The sequence below is a fragment of the Schistosoma haematobium genome, chromosome 3, assembly GCF_000699445.3.
Source record: "Schistosoma haematobium chromosome 3, whole genome shotgun sequence".
Classification (NCBI taxonomy): Eukaryota; Metazoa; Platyhelminthes; class Trematoda; order Strigeidida; family Schistosomatidae; genus Schistosoma; species Schistosoma haematobium.
In genome coordinates, this window is record NC_067198.1 from 34,374,710 (window position 1) to 34,395,727 (window position 21,018).

Here is a 21,018-nt window from a genome sequence, read left to right on the forward strand (position 1 = left end):
CCATAGTTGCCTATACAGAGAACTTATGTAGATCAATCATCATCCAACGGTTTATCTTATCTTATCCAATCAACTTGATAAGCCTTTTGATTTTTTTCTATTCCATATATTTTATCCTCAGTTTTAGCATATAGGTAATTGAATATGACACAGAACAATTAGCGTATGGTACGTTTGTAATAACATGTAGTGCTAACAAATACAAACTTTATCTTACAGAAAAAGTTATCCACAGAATCAATAACTCAATATTTGTATCCATAAGCTTTTTTCAGTTAATCTATTTGATTGCTTTGTTTTATTTTTGAAAATTACTTACGACTGTTACTCCTCGTGGAGGAGCATAGGCTACCCACCAGCACTCTACATCCATCTCTGTACTGGGCAATCTTTTCCAGTTGTTCATAGTTGATATTCAGAATTTTTATCTATACTTCCGATTCCCGGTACAGTGTGTTCTCCGGCCTTCCACTTTTCCGTTTCCCTTCACGATTCCAAGTTAGCACATGCCTCGTGATGCAGTTTGGTGATTTCCTCAATGTATGTCCTATCCACTTCCAACGTCTTTTCCTAATTTCCTATTCGTCAAGAAGTTGGTTTGTTCTCTCACACAGTAGATTGTTGCCGATGGTATCCGGTGAACGGACATTCAGTATCTTGCGTAGCAAATCATTTATGAATACTTGTACTTTTTTATTGATGATTGTAGTAGTTCTCCAAGTTTTAGCTCTATACATTATGACTGTCTCGACGTTCGTATTGAATATTCTGATTTTGATGTTGTTTGACATTTGTTTTGAGTTGCATATGTTGTTCAACTGTAGTAATGCTTCCCTTGTTTTGTCAATCCTCTCCTTTATATCCTCATCCGAGAAGTAACTATTAAATATTTTATTCAAAATTTCGATTTATATATTTCGTAATTATTTGTCTTTCTTTTTCTCTTTTATACTACCATTTAGAGAGTGAAATATTTTAAATATTGGAATAACCACTTTGTTTTAATATTTCAATCATTACTTATTATAAATTCAGTAATAAGTTTAATTGGTAATAATCAACTATATTCTGCTGTTCTAGCAATAATTGTCATGTTTATAGCTTGGATGAATCTACTTTTACAAATGATTCGGTTTGTATTATTCATATATTTAATATTAATTACACTAATATAATTTTTAACTGGTTAATCAAGGTATAAATAATTGGTTAAAAGTATTTCTTATTTTTTGTTCCATAATAGCATTACTGTCCGTAATAGTCTTAAATAAAACACTGCGTAAATATATAACTATATTATAACACCATACCATAGAATCAATATTAATATAAGCTGATATGTAATTGTAGGATTATTATAAAGAAGTAAACATAATTTCTGTGCTATACTTTTTTAATAGATCACAAAACATTACTTATAGGCATCAAAATAAAGTTTACATGACCTTAACGATTTCGGAGTAGCAAGTGTAAATCATTGTGTATATAGACGTTTTCAAGGCATACTACGATGGCTTTTGAAGCGAACGGTACTAAGTTCGAGTCCCAGGGTGAACATCAACTCTGAGATGCAGGTACATCCAGCTGACGAGTCCCAAACAGGACGAAACGCGCGTCCTGGATTCCACTGCTAGCCACTATCCATATTTGCTTATAAGGCATACTACTGTTGAGAAAATTCAAATAACCCTAATTCAGTCCTGAAAAATGTATATGCCACAAGATCGAGGGTCAGAATTAAATTATATCAATCCTGAAACACAAGTCAATATATTTGTTGATGAACACACTACGAATGTAGATAGATCATTTCATTGTGCCCGCTCCGAAAACAGAACACAACTACAGACAATGCTATTTATCTATAACTAATCTTAATTTCAAAGTTCATAATTATTTTTCATAGATAGTTGAACATTACACTTATACTTTTTACAATGAATCTCAGTAAAATTTATTTTAGTTTTGCATCATTCATCATTTGTTCTAATCTAGATGTATGATATTCCCTAGTTTTCGTTATTGTACTTTTTCAATCAGAAGTTACATACTTAAGTAAAACTTCACTATTTAGTTAATCTTAATGATTTACAAATGATTGGTCACTGGGTAGTGATCAATGTCATCTATGTCAGGTCCTTCTTAGTGCCAGGGAGCATCAGTCCCCTCAGGACTACAGGTAAACTTTAATGATGAGTACCAAACAGTATGAAACCTTGGTCCATGGTTTCCTGTCGACTACCACAAACCACCACTCTAAACCTCCATCATTTTTGTCTATTTTTTCTCATTTATAGGTCACAAGATTTTGGAATATTTATCATCATGTTTATACATGTGACAGCCACAGTTGCTAAATTGTTACCTTTATCTTTATATCTTCTTATTGGATTTGCAACAGTATTTCAACAACTAATTCAGTTACCAGATGAAGAGGTTAATTATTTTATATATACATATATAATCAGTACATACATAGTTATTATGGTAATCTCATAATAAAGAATATTTACGTCATAAACTGAAGTCACGGTTGTCTTTGATGATTGCATAATATTATATTATCTTTTAATATGAATAAGGTTTAACGTATTTAAACGAAGTCCATAAAAAACAAGGAATTCATTGGATTCTAGTTTAATTAACGTTTTAAATCTACAGTTATATAAAAAGGAACTAAGTGTATGCTTTGAGGTACTTTTAAAAACCAGAGGACATTGATATATTCACAAACAAAATCCCACTTGTTTCACTGAATAATTACACGCATTATATGAATGACAATACTTTACTAACACAATTATAAGCGTGAGTGGAAAGTTGCACAATTAATCACTTCGATACACTTCATAAATGCTCATTAATCGTATAGTTTATCCAAGAATAGTAAGATAATTACCTCATGAAATAAACAGATATCTTACTAGCCTGGCATAGGTGACTTCTACTACTGCATACCATCTCTCGTTTTAAGAATTCGTACAAAGGATTTGGTATATGGATTCATTTGAAATGGATGCGAGCGTTTTAGTGTTTTAAACGAACACCTCTCAACGACTTAGCATTTAAATTTTGGGATGATAATATTTCAATCGCTTGACAGATCATTTCTATTAGAGTTCATTTAGCGCTAACTAACTAAGTACTAACTACGCAAATGTTTTGTTGTAGTTTAAGAATCACCAGCAGTACATGACCATCTGGCATCAGTCCTAGTTAGAATTATCCTCAAAATATAGAAATGTTCATTAAAATATCTAAATATTTTCATAATGACTTTATATTTTAAACCGCGAAAAATGAGCAAAATATGAAATATCTGTGAAATACTTAGTATTAAATAGAATAATTTTTAAACAGAATTTCTTTATGACTTTTTTTCTGCTTACTTCCATTATACAACAGTTAGTACAGTTAATTTATGTTCTCAAACGACAGCCAACTCCGACTGTATCATAATTAGCTCCTGAAAATTAAATAATAAAGGTGTTAGGATGACCAATTAAGTACGATGGCTACTCTGTATTATTCACACTATAAAACTCATGTGATTAAGCAATTTTGATAAAAGACATGATCATGACTTACCATCAATGTTGATATTCTATAATTTAGTTACCTTTGTTTAAATTAGTTAACTCTAAGTGTCAAGTTGATCGAACATTTAAACAGAAAAACTTCTCATCATTAAAGTCATTGTTAAAATCATTGTTTAATTGACAGTTCATTGATAATTTAACCTAATTATTCATTCGATATCTATTTATAAATTATTACTTAATGTATAAAGTATTGTCTTTAAATGAACAAATTTATGTTTGATAACTTTCTAAAAACGAACTACGAAAACTTTTCACTATCAAAAGACACTATGGAATTAGATGTAGTTTATATGTATAAATTAGTAAACAGTGAATTATTATCTCTGTTAAGTTAAACATGTAACTATTGACGTTCTCTACGCCACTAAAGATAAAGCCTTCATATTCATTACTGTATGTTCATGCTGTCAATATACCAATGAATTTTGACTTTTTCAAATTTTCAACAATAACAGTAGTAGGTGAAACGAATGGTTATAAGACTTTTTATATAATCGAATTTTACATTCGTTTAGTAAGAGATATAACAATCTTCAATTTTATGAAAGAAACCTTGAAATTAGAATGACTTAGGATGGTATCATAAAATGATCATTTGTTAGATGCTTGTTAAAAATATACAAACTTATTATCTAAAGAGTATCTATTCAAATTTCATGCTGTTCTCCTCTCACTTCTCCTTGATACTGTAAATAACAGTAGAAAAGTGAAAGAAGTTATTGAAACAATATGATAAGAACCAAATATTGAACTACAAAGTAATCATAGTCTTCTAAAAGTCATACCAAGGTTTATACACTGTGATTAATGTCTCAAAGTTAACAATACATTTGGATCATTAATATCAAAACTACTATTCTGACATATTTCTAGTAGAGAGATTTAATACCCATACACTTGAAGTGAACCATTCTTATTTGCTGAACAATTTCATGTATTGATAGCTAAATGCATACGTTTTATTTCCTCTATATTTCTGTTTATTACTCAGGTGTTCACTTCTTTATCTGACAATAATAAAATACAATTCCGTAACTGTTTCATTGAGTATACAAGTTCACTAAACCATTCAATGAATAATATAACAAAAATAAATAGAAAACAACTCAATATGCTTAGTAATATTGGACTAACATTTTTCGATACAATAATGATGATGATGGGTGAATATAAGCGTACAAAAATTATTATTCAGTCATATTTAGAGGATCAAGTATCTGCAATACCTTATCCAAAATTGACTTTCATCTTTTATATAGCATTTATTATTTTAATACCAATAACACTGATCAGCTTGACGGTAAGTAATTGTTTAATATAAAATGAGAAAGGTATATTCGTAATCTGACTTATGCCAAAAAAATGAAAGTGATTTTAAATTGTGCTTTTGTAGAGGCATTTAGGGGTGCTAGCTGAAAGCTCTGAATTCTTTAGATTTAATTCAGTAAATGATAGGAAGTGTGTATTGTTGAGAAATTCCAAAAACTATGACTCAATAGATTCCCAGTACTTATTGATTTTTAATGGTTCTTCAAAACACTTTACTTCATAATGAAGATTAGGGTAAAAAGGTTGATTGCTTAACTTGTGTAAACTGTGCAGTTCAAGTAAGTTTATTCGTTCTCTTTATTAACGTTTGGTAAATTACAGTCATGTTATTGTAATGTAAGAAATTCAAAATCCCGAGTATATGAGTTAATTTATAAGGTACAATAAATCTTAACTTTAGGAGGTGGGTGAAGTGACGATAAATTGTGCCATGAAGAGATTTAAACTGTTGACTTTTTGTTACTTAATCCACAAAATGACAGCTTATCAATTTTTGACTTGACTTCAACGGGATACGTAAGTAACCTCTCTTTGTATCATAACTTGACTATCGAGTTCTTCACCTAACACAAAACATGGTCCACTCGATGTCAAGTCACTTAGACGAGTGGCTATATTCCAACTTAATAAATAGAATCCGGTCAGCAGTAAGGACTAGGCAAACGTGACGTTGGCTACTACTAAGTGATAAACCAATGTCTCTGAATAATTCTAATCAAAATAAGCTACTTTATTTCACTCTCTATTCCTTTTATAATATCTATTAATAAGAGAAAGTTTTGTAGCACGACCAGTCGTCCTAATGAGCATATTATTCAGAAAGTAAGGTCGTAATTTAAATAAATGTACGTTATGTTTTCATATGTGACCATATGAAATTAAACTCTGCCAGTAGCTTTTATAGAGTTGCTGTCGATCCCAAGCCCGGGTAAAGGAGGAGGGTTGGGAATGGAGTTGGCGACACCATCTCATAGAAGAAAATCTTGCAAAAAACGCCAATCAGATTGAAATTATTTAACCATTTAAACTCTACCCTCCGAGTTCAAAATGAAGTATGATACTTCAGGATAAAAGCCGAGACTCTTCGAATGTCAAAAGGCCGATGCTCCTTATAACAACCAGAGCAATAATTTTTATAGAGACATGGAACGTCCGGACAATATGGGAGACCGGAATGATCATTCAAATAGCAACGGAAATGAGGCGATACAATTTGGCAGTACTGGGAATGAGTGAACCCTATTAGACCCAAGCTGGACAGAAAAGGACAGATACGGGAGAGATGCTGATGTACTCGGGTCGAGGAGAGGAAAATGCTCCACACACTCAGAGAGTTGCTCCGATGCTATTCAAAGAATCAAGTAAAGCACTTATAGGATGGGAATCTCATGGATCCAGGATCATCAAAGCATCATTAAAAACAAAGAGAGAGGAAATCACAATATATATTATCTAGTGGTATGCACACACCACAACGACTACAGTAAAGACCAGTTCTGTGAGAAGCCCCCGAATTCCCCGGTATGGCCGGGAGTGGGGTGGGCTCGCCCTCCCCCTCGAAATGCTCTCACACGGCCACGTGTATACAGCCTCTGTCAGGGAAGTCCTACCCACTGCCTTCTCGTGACAGGGGTGTTGTTTACGAAAATGAGAGGACGAAAAGCGAATGTCCGGCGCTTTAACCGGATCCCAAACCAATGGTGCACATGGGCTTCAGTATCCTGCGGGAACAAATGGCGTATGAACCAATCGTTGGTCACAGGCTACCATGGGACTGAATCTCCTTACGATGCTCCACTGCCTTGTGGGTTAGACGTTTAGGTCAAAGGCTCGGGGTGTGGCCTCCTAAGATAACCACCTGCTTTGGTCTGGGCACCCGGGCAGTATCACAGCTTACACACAAATAAAATGAAAATAACGGTATTTACTGGAAATTCTATTCTCGCTTCGATTTACAGTCAAACAATTCACATCATTATTATTAGTAATATTATCATTATTGTTATTATTATTTACTACGTCATTTATTCACTCTATTTTATTCCCACTTTAAGTATCCTTGTTTTTCGACTTATACAACAGCTCGCCTATGGTGGAAATTCGACTGTATCTAAACGTTCTCGAGTCACTGTCCGGTTGAAAATTGTATGCTACCACTGAATACGAGTACTGAAGCAGTTTTTCAGAAACCACGTGCACCATTCAAACTGGCTACCTTCAACGTTCGCACACTTATGCAGGTTGGACAACAGATAGGGCTGGCTATGTCTTTGGAAAGTCTTAATATCGATGTTTGCTGTATATCCGAGACCCGTATTCAAGACTCTGGTGAAGTACTACAAATTCGCTCTTCATCTGTCGATCCAAAAAGCTTGTTTTACCTGCGTTTATCCGGAGACCCGTGGCATCTTAGTATGGTCTTGCTGGCGTTGATGTCGCACTAAGCGCTAAAGCTGAGACAGCACTAATCGATTGGATACCCATTAACAGTCGGTTATATGCTGTGAGGTTCGAAATTTCCATCAAAGTGAGGAGAAATCGGTGTGAGAAACGATGTCTTTTCGTCATCTCCGCCTATGCCTCGACAGATTGCAGCCCGGATGCAATCAAGGACGAATTCTACCACTAGTTGTCTGTTCTTCTCCAGAAAGTGCGTTCGACAGATATTGTGGTACTAGCCGGAGACTTGAATTCTCAGGTCGGGCGTCCAGGCACAGAAGAGAGTCGTTTAGGTGGCCGATGGGGACTTATTAGTCGCAGAACAGATAACGAGGACCGTCTACTGCAACTGTGCACAGACCACAACCCGTTTCTGGCTAGCACTAACTTTCGGCACAGTCATCGCCGATGTGCCACCTGGCGTCCTCCCTCGGCATCTCAAGCCTGGACTCAGATTGATCACATCGCGATCAGCTACCACTGGCTAGTTGCTAGTAGGTATTGAACCGAGCTAGCTTCTAGGCTAGCTACCATTCCACTGAAAAGTATAGATGAGCATTGGTTGCAATTACATGACGCCATGAAAATGACGGGTACAGTCAGTTGTGGGTTCGCGAAACGTCCCGCTTATAAGCACTGGGTTTCTTCAGGTTCCTTACAACTCATTGAAGCCCGTCGATCTACTCCGGGTGACCGTGAGTTTGACCACAAACGAAGGATGTTACGTAATGAAATCCGGCAAAGCTTGCGTAAGGTTCGAGAAGCCTGGTGGTCGGAGTATGCTAATGAGCTGGAAGCGGCAGCTGCATCTGGTAATTACCGGAAGCTCTTCCAACTCATCCGAGCCACTGGCAGCAAGAAATCTGGTGTGAGCGAAACAATCTGCAAGGATGACGGGATACCAATCACTGACATCCATCGACGTCTTGGACGATGGGCAGAATTTTTCGAAGGGCAGTTCAACTGGCCTGCTGCTTCGGCAACATCGGTCAGACTGTCCTGCCCTCCATGGCCGGTGACGACTGATCCACCGAATGAGGCGGAAGTCCACAAGGACCTCCAACTCTTGAAGCGTTACAAATCACCTGGCCCAGATGACTTACCTCCGGCTCTTTTTAAAGATGGTGGTGACTTTTTGTCTAAGGAATTGACGACGTTGTTTGCAAAGGTCTGGGAACTAGAGAGTGTACCAACGTCATGGAATGAGTCGATAGTTTTCCCTATCTTTAAAAAGGGTTCACGTCGTTCCTGTAACAAATATCGGGGGATAAGTCTACTTCCGATTGCGTCCAAACTGTTGACTTCTGTCATACTTCGTAGGTTTTTCAAAACCCGAGAAAGATTGACTCGCGAGGAACAGGCTGGTTTTCGTTCTGGTCGAGGATGTATTGATCATATCTTCACCCTCCGCCAAATGTTAGAACACCGCCATACTTATCAAAGGCCAACAATCGTAGTGTTTCTTGACATCAGGGCTGCCTTCGATTCGTTGGACAGGACTGTTCTCTGGGATTGTCTATTGAAGAAGGGTGTGCCTGAGAAGTTTATTAACATCCTAAAGGCCCTATATACAACCATCTCTCTCCATTGTTCCATTCAAGCAGTGGGGTTAGGCAAGGTTGCCCAATCTCACCATTCCTCTTCAACTTTGCCGTCGATGACATCCTGGAAACAGCTCTGAAGGATGTAAGTAATGGTGGTGTGGATCAGTTGCCTGGAGAAAGACTTCTCGACCTTGAGTGTGCGGATGATATTGTCTTACTGTGAGATAAAGTACTTCTACAACATTGGCAGGATTCTAATCCTGCACTCACCCTGGGTGGTGAGCAGATAGAAGTAGTCGAGAAGTTCGTGTATCTGGGTAGCTGCATAAGTGCTGGTGGGGGTGTGAGTGATGAAATCAATGCACGTATAGTGAAAGCCAGAGTGGCTTATGCCAGTCTGGGCCATCTTTGGCTCCTTCGTGATGTTAGTCTGGCTGTAAAAGGTCGGATCTACAACGCGTCGGTGAGAGCAGTTTTGCTCTATGCTTGTGAAACCTGGTCTCTCCGAGTTGAGGACGTTAGACGACTCTCTGTGTTCGATCATCGCTGTCTCCGAAGGATTGCTGACATCCAGTGGCAACACCATGTCAGTAATGCAGAGGTTCGGCATCGTGTGTTCGGTCACAGAGATGATAATCCAACTGGTGTTACCATCTTGAAACATCGACTTCGGTGGCTCGGATATGTTCTACGAATGTCATCCCAGAGAATTCTACGTCGTGTATTATTTTCCGACTCTGGGACTGGTTGGAAGAAGTGGAGAGGTGGTCAGTGTATGACATGGTGTCATGGTATGAAAGAAAGCTGCAAAGGACTGGTTTCTGTTGGTCCTTCACGACTCCCGGGTTGGGGTCCGAGAGATGGTGCTACACAGTGGCTAGAGAAGTTATCAGATATGGCTCAGAATAGGAGCCAGTGGCGATCCTGCTGTAACCTTCTTTTACTTTCTTCATAAAATGTGGTTGTGTCTCCCTTAACTGAAAGGTTTCTTCTGGTTGTACCTTTCCGTTTCCCCCATTATTGTTATTATTATTATCATTACTATCATTATTATTAATATCATTACACTACCTTACACTAATCTGGCCGTTATTGTTCTTCTTTTTTTCTTTTACGCTCCCTACCTTGTCCTTTCTTCTCCTACCATTCTCATTGTTTTGTGTGGCGCATATATATTTGGTGCCCTCTTGTACCAATATTTATATGTTCAAATTGATAAATAAACTATAAGAAGCTGGAATCAATCACAGCAAAGTGCCCAAGAAAAGATCTCACCATCCTGATGGGAGATCTGAACGCTAAAGTTGGGATGAACAACACCGGATATGAGAATATTACGGGACGAAATGGACTGAGTGGCGGAGAAAAACGAAAATGAGGATATTATGATGATTAGAAGTATTTCAATCATAGTACGAACTAAGTATCCCAGAAATAACGTAATCGGATCAAGAAGTACTAGATAAGCACGTACGAATGTGCTGTATTTGGAATTCGAAATCAAGCATTCAACTAGTACAAAGGAATCATTAGTTCATTCAAACACCACAGATGGATTCGCGAGCCTATGTACATTCAACAACTTGGTTATAGGTGGCACAATATTCTCACACAAACGCACACACAGCTACATGGGTCTCACCAGATCACACCAGATAGATCATATTTGTATCAATAAACGATTCACAAGGTCAATGGAAGACATGAGAACCAGGAGAGAAGCTGACATAGCTTCAGATCACCACCTGGTGGTTGCCATGATAAAACTTAAGCTAAAGAAGCATTGGACAGCTGTCAAACAACATCAAAATCAGAATATTCAATACAAACGTCGAGACAGTCATAATGTATAGAGCTAAAACTTGGAGAACTACTACAATCATCAATAAAAAAGTACAAGTATTCATAAATGATTTGCTACGCAAGATACTGAATGTCCGTTCACCGGATACCATCGGCAACAATCTACTGTGTGAGAGAACAAACCAACTTCTTGACGAATAGGAAATTAGGAAAAGACGTTGGAAGTGGATAGGACATACATTGAGGAAATCACCAAACTGCATCACGAGGCATGTGCTAACTTGGAATCGTGAAGGGAAACGGAAAAGTGGAAGGCCGGAGAACACACTGTACCGGGAATCGGAAGTATAGATAAAAATTCTGAATATCAACTATGAACAACTGGAAAAGATTGCCCAGTACAGAGATGGATGTAGAGTGCTGGTGGGTAGCCTATGCTCCTCCACGAGGAGTAACAGGCGTAAGTAACTATATAAAATTAAAATGATAAGTATTCATATGAGAGTAGTTTTCACTACAAACTGAAATTAGCTGGAGAAATTTTGACAACCATTAAGCATTAGGCCACGATTTCATTCTACTTTAGTACTTCTCAGCAATTCATACAACTGACCTGACACAAAATTGAAACTAGTATCTCTAACACCATCCAGGAGTACAATAACTTTAGTTCATTGAGTGAGAATACAATTGTTTACATACACTGTCAATTGGCGATATAGTGTAATAATCTCGATATGTTACTAATAATGTCAACGTTCTCTTTACGGATAACTATGGTTTAAAAGGCAGTGTCTCAAAGCCAGTTGTTTATAAAGCCTATATCAGTTTAACAACCACTTACAAGTCAAGCTAAACATTGTCCTCATTATTTGTACAGTAATAATCTAAACATTCCAAAGGCTGATTAAGATCCACTAAGGGTTAATGGGAATCAGATTTCTTAAGTCATAAACTAATAATTAGAATTGAGACATTACTAAAATCCTCACATATTCTTCATTATACCAACTTTTCATAAACACTACGTAAGTATTTATCAGATCACTCAGCTTAACTTACCGTTTCGCCTTTCACACAAATATCTTAACAAGTTTACGAGCAACCATCAGACAAGTTATTCAAAAGGAATCTACGTATTCTGTAGTCATGACATATCTCATCTACTCACTGCAACCTTTAGACTTATTAGAAGGACTAAAAATGTTAAATTCTACATAGTTTAACATGATGAACCTAGTAGATCAGTCTTTGTTTAATACTTGTTTTAAACAATACTACTAATAAATCAACAGTAATATTAAAAAGTTATTTTAATGATCTACTTATTGTATCGTTTGTTTTTTTTCTTTTATGTCTCTTTATTTAACTTGTTAGATTGGTTTAGCAGTTGGTGATATTGACAAGGCTAGAAGAAGTGCGACACAAGAACTAATTTATCGACAAGTTTACTGGTTAGATAGTTTAGAAGCGAATCTCCCACGTTGGTTATACGCTAAAATTTGTGTTCAAAAATGGTTATTGAAACCAGCTAGACCAAATGTACCAAGAGTAATTCAATTTTCGTCTCTTTTAAGAAGTTTTTTTTTAAACAAAGATACTTCCAGCTAGTAGATATTCGTTTTAATAGATTTTAATTAGTAAAACTTTTTAAACGATGTATTCAGTAATTTGCTAATCAACCAGTAATTTTTGTGCTAACTCAGCTTGAAACGAACAAGTCTGACACTTGACTGATTCACTTTTCAACTGAATAAATGCCCTTAAGATAACATTTATGTCACTAAGTATTTATACTGACTAAGTCTCATAAATAGTCCCGCCTCTTTCCATCCAATTCTCATATCAAACTTCTTGGACTTATCATCCAAGTTTGAGGCGATATAATTGGTTTTCTATTCATGAGAGGATTTAGAACTAAAGTACTTGCAAATATACGACCCAAACATCCCTATCGGGATTACGGCTGCATACCAGGAAGAAATACCAAGCTAGGATGACACGTTCAAACGGTCCTGCCTGATTTTCAATGGCCTTTTAGCTTACATCACTTCATGACAAAAAGTGTCTTCAGAGTAAACTAACTTAAGTAAAATCAACTAGACAATGATTATCTTTCCTGATATTATTAGTATTAATATTACCATTAGTAAAGATCTTTTTACGATAAATCAGATAACCAAATAATTCTACTTTTTATTTCAATTTACTAAAAGTATGAGCGTTCTAGACAAGAACTAAACAAAACTGTCGAACTTTTAAATCAACGGTAAGTAGTAAAGTGTTTTGTTTTTTATGCCTCTAGAATACTTTTAATATTTCAAGACGGTCATCATCTATATTTTATTCGCTTAAACTTAGGATGATAATTCTAGCATAGGGAGATAATGTGAAAAGGCTAAAGAGGACTAGACCAAAGCGTACCACCAGTTTATAGAGTTATTGGTCCTATTCGTTTTCGAAAGTGTAGGATCACTGAACGTATCCCTTTGGTAGGCAACACTAAATGATATAGATCAAAATCACTCAAAGTGATGTAGACTCATCATCTCCTTATCTTATTTTAAGTATTAAGTTTTACTGTTAAATTAGAATTCTCATTCCTTAATTTAATTCGCTCTTCCCAAACTGTTTTTTTTTTCTAATATAATCGACACTTGTGTATTCCATTCCGTTATAATTTTACTATCTTACGCTTGCTATCCTCATTTGAAAAGTGACGTGGATCGATGTTTACTTGCGCTAGCTTCTATATTTCACATGATGCACCGACTCAGGGCGGTAAAATTAATGAAATTTAGACTTATTTCGGGGTAAATATATCACTTAAATAAACCTGATTAATAAACATTGGGATCTGATGCATTACTTGTCCAAGAATTTATACTAGTGACAGTAAGGTAACTTGACATGCTGGCAAACAACAGTCAGAAGCTTAATTCACTAACTAATTCAAGTTTGTACACTCATAGTATAAACTATTAAGTGGAATAGAACAATTCAGGTTTAAATGTAAGTATTGTTTAAATGACAATTGCACATCTCAATTAAAAAAGTCATTGGAATTAAATTTTTGCCAGTTATTTATTTTCTATAATTTAGACTGAATATAATATACAAAAAATTGGAATGGTTCAATTATCAATTGCACCAAATCATGCAAAAGCTATCAATACAAACAATGGAAACACTATTGGATACTGGAAGTTACGATGATGTCAGTTAAATACTTGATTCGACCATTTTGTCGATCAGTTGAAGTACAAATTAAGTTAAACAATTGATTCATTCTACTTACAGACAACATTGTTAAACCGACATTCAGAACCAGTTTACGTTCTGTTCTGATGTCAAATCCTTATCATATACATCTCATTATTATCCAACTCATTATTATTAACTCCAATTATAAACCCACACTAATTCAATTTTATATTGAAATCAAGCTAGAATTTAGTTAGTTTTCATGTATGTAATTGTGCTACTCACAAAAACAAATACATAAGCACAAAAAGCGATATAGTATTGAAATTTTCTTGCCTTAATACAGAGTAATCAGTGAAAACATCAATTTGTTAGTAATAGCGTTTTTCCAACAAGCCCATTCATCAGGTAATTGGTACACTCTAAGTGTGAGCGCTAATTTTAGTACCCGGACGTTCAAGGTGAAGTAGATAGAGGTTAGAACCTGAGAATTGTGACTGAAAGTTGAATGCATTAGGCACCAAGACACTGCTCCACAGTTTTATTTTAGATTGTGTTGTTGGGTGGTTAAAAGTAATCAAACAGCAGACCTAAAATAAGGTTTTATGATGATCGTCGCTGATCGCTAGGGTGCATCAACACTAAAAGAAACTGGATCCTTCTGGAAATAATAGAAACAGAACCTAGAGACCATTATCACTGATATATTCATTTTATTTTAACACATGAATATTGGTACAAGAGGGCACCAAATACATATGCGTCACACAAATCTCATTCGACATGTGTGAGGGCTGTGATACTGCCCGGGTGCCCAAACCGAAGCAGGTGGTTTTCTTAGGGGGCCACACCCCGAGCCTGAAAGAGGCTGTATACGCGTGGCCATGTGAGAGCATTTCGAGAGGGAGAGCGTACTCTCCCCACTCTCAGCCATACCAGGGCGATAACTGAGCTCACGTTAGTACTGAGATGACTCACCAACCAGCCACTCAGTACCATATTCCATAACTCTCGACTACAACAAAATTGCATTGACGAAGTTCATACCGCGAATAGCTGTGGTGGCTTCTAACTGCAGCACTGGCAGAGTACCACTTTCTTTAGGATCGGGAATACACCTCGATGATGAGTTTCAATCAGTACGAAGACTGATTTCACTTACTCTTGTTGACTGCTTCTAGCTACTAAACATAAAACAAAGTACAATGCGACACCAAACCACCTAAAATAGTGGTTACACTATAAAGTAGGTCGACAGACTCAACAGTGACATCAAACACCACCCAGGAACCAAATAATGTAGATTGTAGGGTCTAATTAGGACCTTCGAGATTACATGGTTTAGAGTTGCTATAGAACTTAGGTGCCTTATAGTATTTCTCTTATCTCTTCTGTCTTATCCGTGTGATTATGCTGAATGTTGTACTGAATTCCACATCGCTTTGTCTCCTGTATTGCTCACGAAAACTGCTTTACCGTGTACATTTGATCGCACTTTTATTCAAGAGTTTTTATTTCCATTAAGATGCATATACATCAACGAAAGGAAATCGAATTTGCATTGCTCAATCTTTTGAATACAAGCCTATACTAAGGCTCCTGTGAATAGTGTTTAACAAAAAGATGGTGTACATACCTAAATAACTAGATTTCAAGATATTTTTTCCTAAAACGATGAGTATCTGACACAATATGATTTCTATGACGTGATATGTAAACCGAGAACTTTAATTACTTATGTTACCTTGTTAGACTAGAAAGTAGTGCGTGTGACATCACAGGTATTTTCGAATGTAGCGTTATATCAGTGGGACCTTGACCTGTAGGATACGGCAGTGATGGGACACTAATCAGACTTTCATTTTGCGGAAATAAATTTCGGTTACTATCAGATAAGTAAATAATATCACAAAAATTAGCAAACCGAAATTCCCCTAATTCTCAAAATAACTGCAAATCATTTAATCTCAATGAAGTGATATAAACTCAGAAGGAACGCTCAAAAACCCTATGGTCGTTTAGATACAATATGTAATGTTCAGCTAATTACATTGACATAGTTAAGTGAACCCAGCAACTACCTATTATCACCTAAGTTTCGCGTGACTACTGAAAGGCTTGTATGACCGATTAATTGACAATAATATATGAACAATAACCGTATTCAACAGAAGTATAGATCATTCCATACAAGTTACATACATTTATATCCACCGTGTCTATGGTGGATTTTACGACACGGACAACAATAGTTTGACCCACAGTTGAGAAACAACTCCCTCAACATAAGCGCACTAAACTCACATTTTTAACCATACCTTTGAGTGTTTCTCACCGTAGGAATTAAATAGGAGATTCAAGTCAACTAGCATACCAATTCCGAAACATACCAATTTCGGTCGCGTAGTAACACGAAACAAAAAATGAAATAGGGGATTGTGTACAGCAAAAGATGTATAGCAATTTTAAAAAAATCAAATACGAACTTAGTTTAAAAGCCTCAAGTCGGACCTGTAATTGAATCATGTTTTTCAAAATCCCTTTTCTACTCAATAATTCATTATTAATACCGGTTTGTTTCCCTTTTACCTTTATATTCGTCAAGAGGATAACTAACTCGAATTCTTCTCATCAACAGATGATTCCCGCTCAACAATTTCTGATACCTTCTAAATTACTGCTCAACTTCTTTCGCATGTTTGAAATTTTTGGAAAATGTCTTTGTCTATCTTATAATAAACTACTATACCACGACTCCTTGGTCGGGGTCCTTGAGATGGTATAACAATCGCTTGAGATGTTATAAGACATAGCTCAGAATAGAAACCAGTGGCTATCCTGCTAACTTTCTTCCACTTTTATCATGAAAGTGGATGTAGCTTCTTTAACTGAAAGGATTCTTTCTGGTTGTATTTCTCCTAACTGAACTGTTTCGCCCATTATTATTTCACTCTCACACATTTCTGTTCATTATTGCCCTTCTTCTTATCATACCCTCCATTATCTATGCACAACCTCATTTATATTGTATGGAGCATATATATTTGGTACCTTCTTTACCAACGCTGTGTTAAAATAAATAAAAACTTTACCTGCCAAATAACTATTAATACGAATGTACAGCTTTACTAATTGGTCTTGCAAAAAAAATGAATATTCTTAGGCAATTAGTCCTCACTTTTTTTGCAATGGCAAAACAGGTATATTTTAACTCTCAAAAAGAAAAAAATCACTCAAATTAGTAATTAAAGTTGAAACTCAAATTCACTCAGTATGGAGAATAATATTCCATTTACAAAAAAGACTAAAATATGTACAGTAATTAAGCGTACTATGGGAATGCAGTGTAAAATCACAATGTACATAAATAAACAGCAAATAAGGATGGATTTACTTCATGAGTCTGAAGATCATTAGGAAAAAGGTGAAAGATAATACCATTACTAATTTTAGAAAATTTGAACAAATCCTTATCCATCAGTGTTGGAATCGATAAAATTTGGTACAACATTAGCATCAATTATATCGGAAAAAATCCCACTATTTTGTGTTAATTTACTAGAACAGGATATTTCTTTATCTGTTTTTTCAGAATAAGGAGGTATATTCCATACATTCTTTGGTAAACTATCCATTTCAACAGGAGAAAAACATTGCACACGCATACCCTCAAAATCTCTGTATTCCCTGAGTTTATTTCTTGAAGACCAAAGTAGATAATGTTCTTTGCCAGGACTGTGAACCACTGACTCCAAAGCAGTAATATAAGCTAGTTCCTTAGCAATCTTCAGACCATCTGAAGCACCTGAAGCAATTAACTCCTGGCGAGCCTCTTTCCATCCATTAGAGAACAGTACCACACGGGAAAGTATACTAGGCGACCAATTAGTAAACAGTAAATTATTTAGAAGAGCTGGAGCGCAATGTGGTAGCATAACGAAGTAAAATCGATCAGGTGATAATTTATAACAACCTTCTTTATTGTTCGGTAGAATCTAGATAGAAAAAATCAGACCAAAAGATTTAAACGAAATTCTCAATGACAGATAAAGCAACCATATATTCTCGATTCATTCCACGAATGTGTAGGTGACATTTTTTGCTATTTGTTCGTGTCATACATTTGAGTAAACTGAACAAAATGGCAAGTACGACTGACATTCGTCATTGTATGGTTATTCACTGATGTACAGTAAGCTAACTTTATTATTATTGGTTAGATAGACCTTACTTTATCATTTAATTATCATTTTACTAACCATTAAGTATCTAGTACATGCACACGATAAATGCATAAGAATGGCTAACAGAACGGTTTGGCCAACATTCTATTCTAATCTATAATGGTGTCAATAAACTTAATGCAAATTAAATTATACAGATATTTGGCTAAGGTTTAGGTGCCTAACTTTTGAAAACCAGGTTAGATTCAGACTGACTTCGTCTTAGTAGTAAACCATTGAATAATGAAAAGGATCAACAGTGAGTACAATTTCCAAGGATTCTAAAGATACTTAATCACTGATATTCTCAGACAGTTAAGTCAACTAAAAAAACAGAGATAAGGTAAGGACCTGTGACGGATGTTGTCACAAAATACCAACATTCGTAATGAAAAACAAAACAAACAGATTAATATGGTAAACTGAAGATGCTTCACAAGATACTGCACGAGACATTAAAGAGTGACACGAGCTCCGTCCTAGATCAGTTCACTAACTATAATTTTAAAACAAGCTGCTGGAGTTGTTACGATATATCTTTCAGTCAACTATATTTCACTAGTTTGAAGATTTCCCGAAAACGTTTCAGACCTTACACCATATACCTTAGTATGGTATGAACATAATTTGAATGGCTCTGCTTGCACCCAAGAATTCACTACACAATGCCAAACTAAGACGTTGCATCAGTCCACCAAGTCACTGGTTAAGTTTGAGATATGTTGGTCGGAACCCAAGTGATGGAATATATCAGTGGTTAGAGACGTCATGTTATATGTCTCAGAGATTGCCACAACGGCACAGGTAAATTTATTCTTTACCTAACCGTAGATCCTGGACTCCGGTATTCAGTCGCACCTTCCCTATCTTAAGGAACCATATTCTCAATCCCTAATCTGACCCATTATCATAGCTGCTATATTACTGAGGCTTCTTTACTGCTCATCTTGTTACTTTTGTCTCATCTTGCTAATGTGATATATTCTGGGCTAACGCACATCTGTGTTGGGTTCTACGTTCATTAAACGTGACTTAATTTGACATATTTGTACTTATATCTAGAAGAATGTTTACTATGAACTCAGCACACTTTTACATCACATTAAAATATACTCACATGCATTCCAAGCTTTCTTATTAAAGCACGAGCAACAGATTTGAAAACAGGATCATACAGGTGAGTACGTGATCGCTCCATACGTGGATCAAACTGCAACAGAAAATCTAGTACAACTAACTGACGTAAACTGGCATGATGGACAGCCGGGTTACCCAATCCTAAACAAATCACATCAATCCTACTTGGCTCAGTCTGTTTATTTGATATAATTGTGAACGCCTGATTGATAGACTTTAATAAACCTTCCAGGAAAGTTCTGTCTGGCTTCGAAAGTAGTAAACTAGACCGGATACCATCAAATCTACCTAAAACCGTCTCCAGGCTGTCATCATCCATGTAATCTAAAGGAACATTAGGTTTCTGGATAGCAGGACGTTTCACTGGTCGTGTAGCCTTGTGTTTACGTTTTGTTTTACGAGAGCAAACACGAAGCCACTCATCAGAATCTCTATCATTCAAACACATTCCAAGTCTTTTATCTAAAGAATCAAAGGACGTCCCTTACAAATGCATTGACAACTAGTAGATAACAAACTCGAATTTGCCTCTTTATCTTTTGATAACCCTGAGTCTCAGTTTCAGTTTCGAAAGGACGGGGTGCTTGTGTTAGTCTTGAGAATGATCGTTTCTTTTGAAAGCGTCGACAGATTGGACTTCTATCACGTGTTTAGGATACGAGTTTCATTCGTTGAAGATTCAGATTAGATTTGCTTATTGCAACTGGGTGCAAATGGTTCTGGACGGAATAGGAGTTTTCGCCTGACCTGTTTCTGTATCTGGTGGCAGTAGATCACCAATGTCTCCAGATAGAAACCTAGGTATACTTGACGAAAAAAACAGAAAAAAGATCAGTAATTTCTAGTGGGTTCTTAACAATACGTCAAGTTTTCTCTTAATAGACTCAGGTTCAGATTTCAGACTTGAGTATGGACTGAAGGCCTACGACCTATGTTTTTCCTTTTCTAGTATGCTTCTGTGGGTGTTCAGTCTTCTTTTGAATAGGTCAATTGAGGGTGTAGACACCAGTGCTTCGGGTAATAGGTTCTAGGAATTGACGACTCGGTGTGAAAACCTGTATACCACAGGTATTTTGTTCTTCCATGGCTTTTCTACTCGCCTGCTATGTCCTCTTAGATGTACCGATCTAGTGGGAAGAAAAAGAGAATATATTAGGTCCAAAATTATTTCTTGGTGTTCTACACATCAAAATTAGATCGCCCCTTAGTCTGTGATAGGACAGTGTAAAGAGGTTGTAACCGTAAATAAATCCCCAAAACAAATAGCTCTGTAAGTCTTCGATATTGGGTCCTGACCACATTGGTTCTAATGGACTCACCTAGCTGAAGGCGTTCGGTCGTGAATCCGCACCAAATCACGAGTGAGAACGCCGTGCTCAACATCCCGTGCAATCGCTAGTCAGTATAGATCAGTCGATCCTCGATATATTGATAGCCAATCAAATATATCTTCGAACCCCCTCGCTTCTGTCTTTTGATTTTACTTGATGGGTACGGTTCATAATAGGTGTTACTGTTTAAAGCGTTGTCAAACTCTAAATACCTGTGGCATTTTCAAGGTCTAGCTTTCAAACCCTTCTTGTATGGTAAACCCCGAAGTTCTGGAATTGCACGGGTTGCTGCCCTCTGTACAAGTAACCGTCCTCTGAACTTTTTCCAAGATATCCAAGTCACCGTTTAAACAGGGGTCTGCAGCCTGAATATAGTTCTAAAGGTTGGATATTACTAAGGTTGTGT

General features: G+C 36.3%; 2 protein-coding genes across 5 annotated transcripts; one reads left to right on the plus strand and one right to left on the minus strand.

Annotated features, from left to right (window-relative positions):
- The first annotated feature begins 206 nt into the window (after positions 1–206).
- MS3_00005603 (uncharacterized protein) lies at positions 207–14,678 on the plus strand. Its single transcript, XM_051213696.1, has 6 exons — positions 207–1,132; positions 2,298–2,436; positions 4,594–4,902; positions 12,095–12,268; positions 12,934–12,986; positions 13,820–14,678. Exons 1-6 carry the CDS (start codon positions 1,092–1,094, stop codon positions 13,941–13,943), a joined length of 840 nt encoding a protein of 279 aa, XP_051069695.1. The 5' UTR covers positions 207–1,091; the 3' UTR covers positions 13,944–14,678.
- Positions 14,679–16,462: 1,784 nt separating this feature from the next.
- Positions 16,463–20,212, minus strand: MS3_00005604 (uncharacterized protein; the record flags this gene model as incomplete). 4 transcript variants are annotated; one of them, XM_051213699.1, is made up of 3 exons in its annotated part: positions 19,570–20,212; positions 19,262–19,528; positions 17,100–17,916 (listed from the first exon to the last, which is right to left on the minus strand). In XM_051213699.1, exons 2-3 carry the CDS (start codon positions 19,340–19,342, stop codon positions 17,392–17,394), a joined length of 606 nt encoding a protein of 201 aa, XP_051069698.1. In that variant the 5' UTR covers positions 19,343–19,528; positions 19,570–20,212. The 4 variants fall into 4 exon arrangements, with proteins under 4 accessions (XP_051069697.1, XP_051069696.1, XP_051069698.1 ...); XM_051213698.1 differs by having other exon boundaries at positions 16,463–19,528; XM_012939738.3 differs by having other exon boundaries at positions 17,392–17,916; positions 19,262–20,212.
- Positions 20,213–21,018: the final 806 nt, after the last annotated feature.

What these genes read in the sequence shown, in the direction of transcription:
- MS3_00005603 (XM_051213696.1), top strand. Translation starts at nt 1,092, where the DNA reads ATGTTTATAGCTTGGATGAATCTACTTTTACAAATGATTCG. An exon ending in TTCAGTTACCAGATGAAGAG is followed by an intron (nt 2,437 to 4,593) that starts GTTAATTATTTT and finishes TTTATTACTCAG; the next exon opens with GTGTTCACTTCTTTATCTGA. An exon ending in GTCGAACTTTTAAATCAACG is followed by an intron (nt 12,987 to 13,819) that starts GTAAGTAGTAAA and finishes TCTATAATTTAG; the next exon opens with ACTGAATATAATATACAAAA.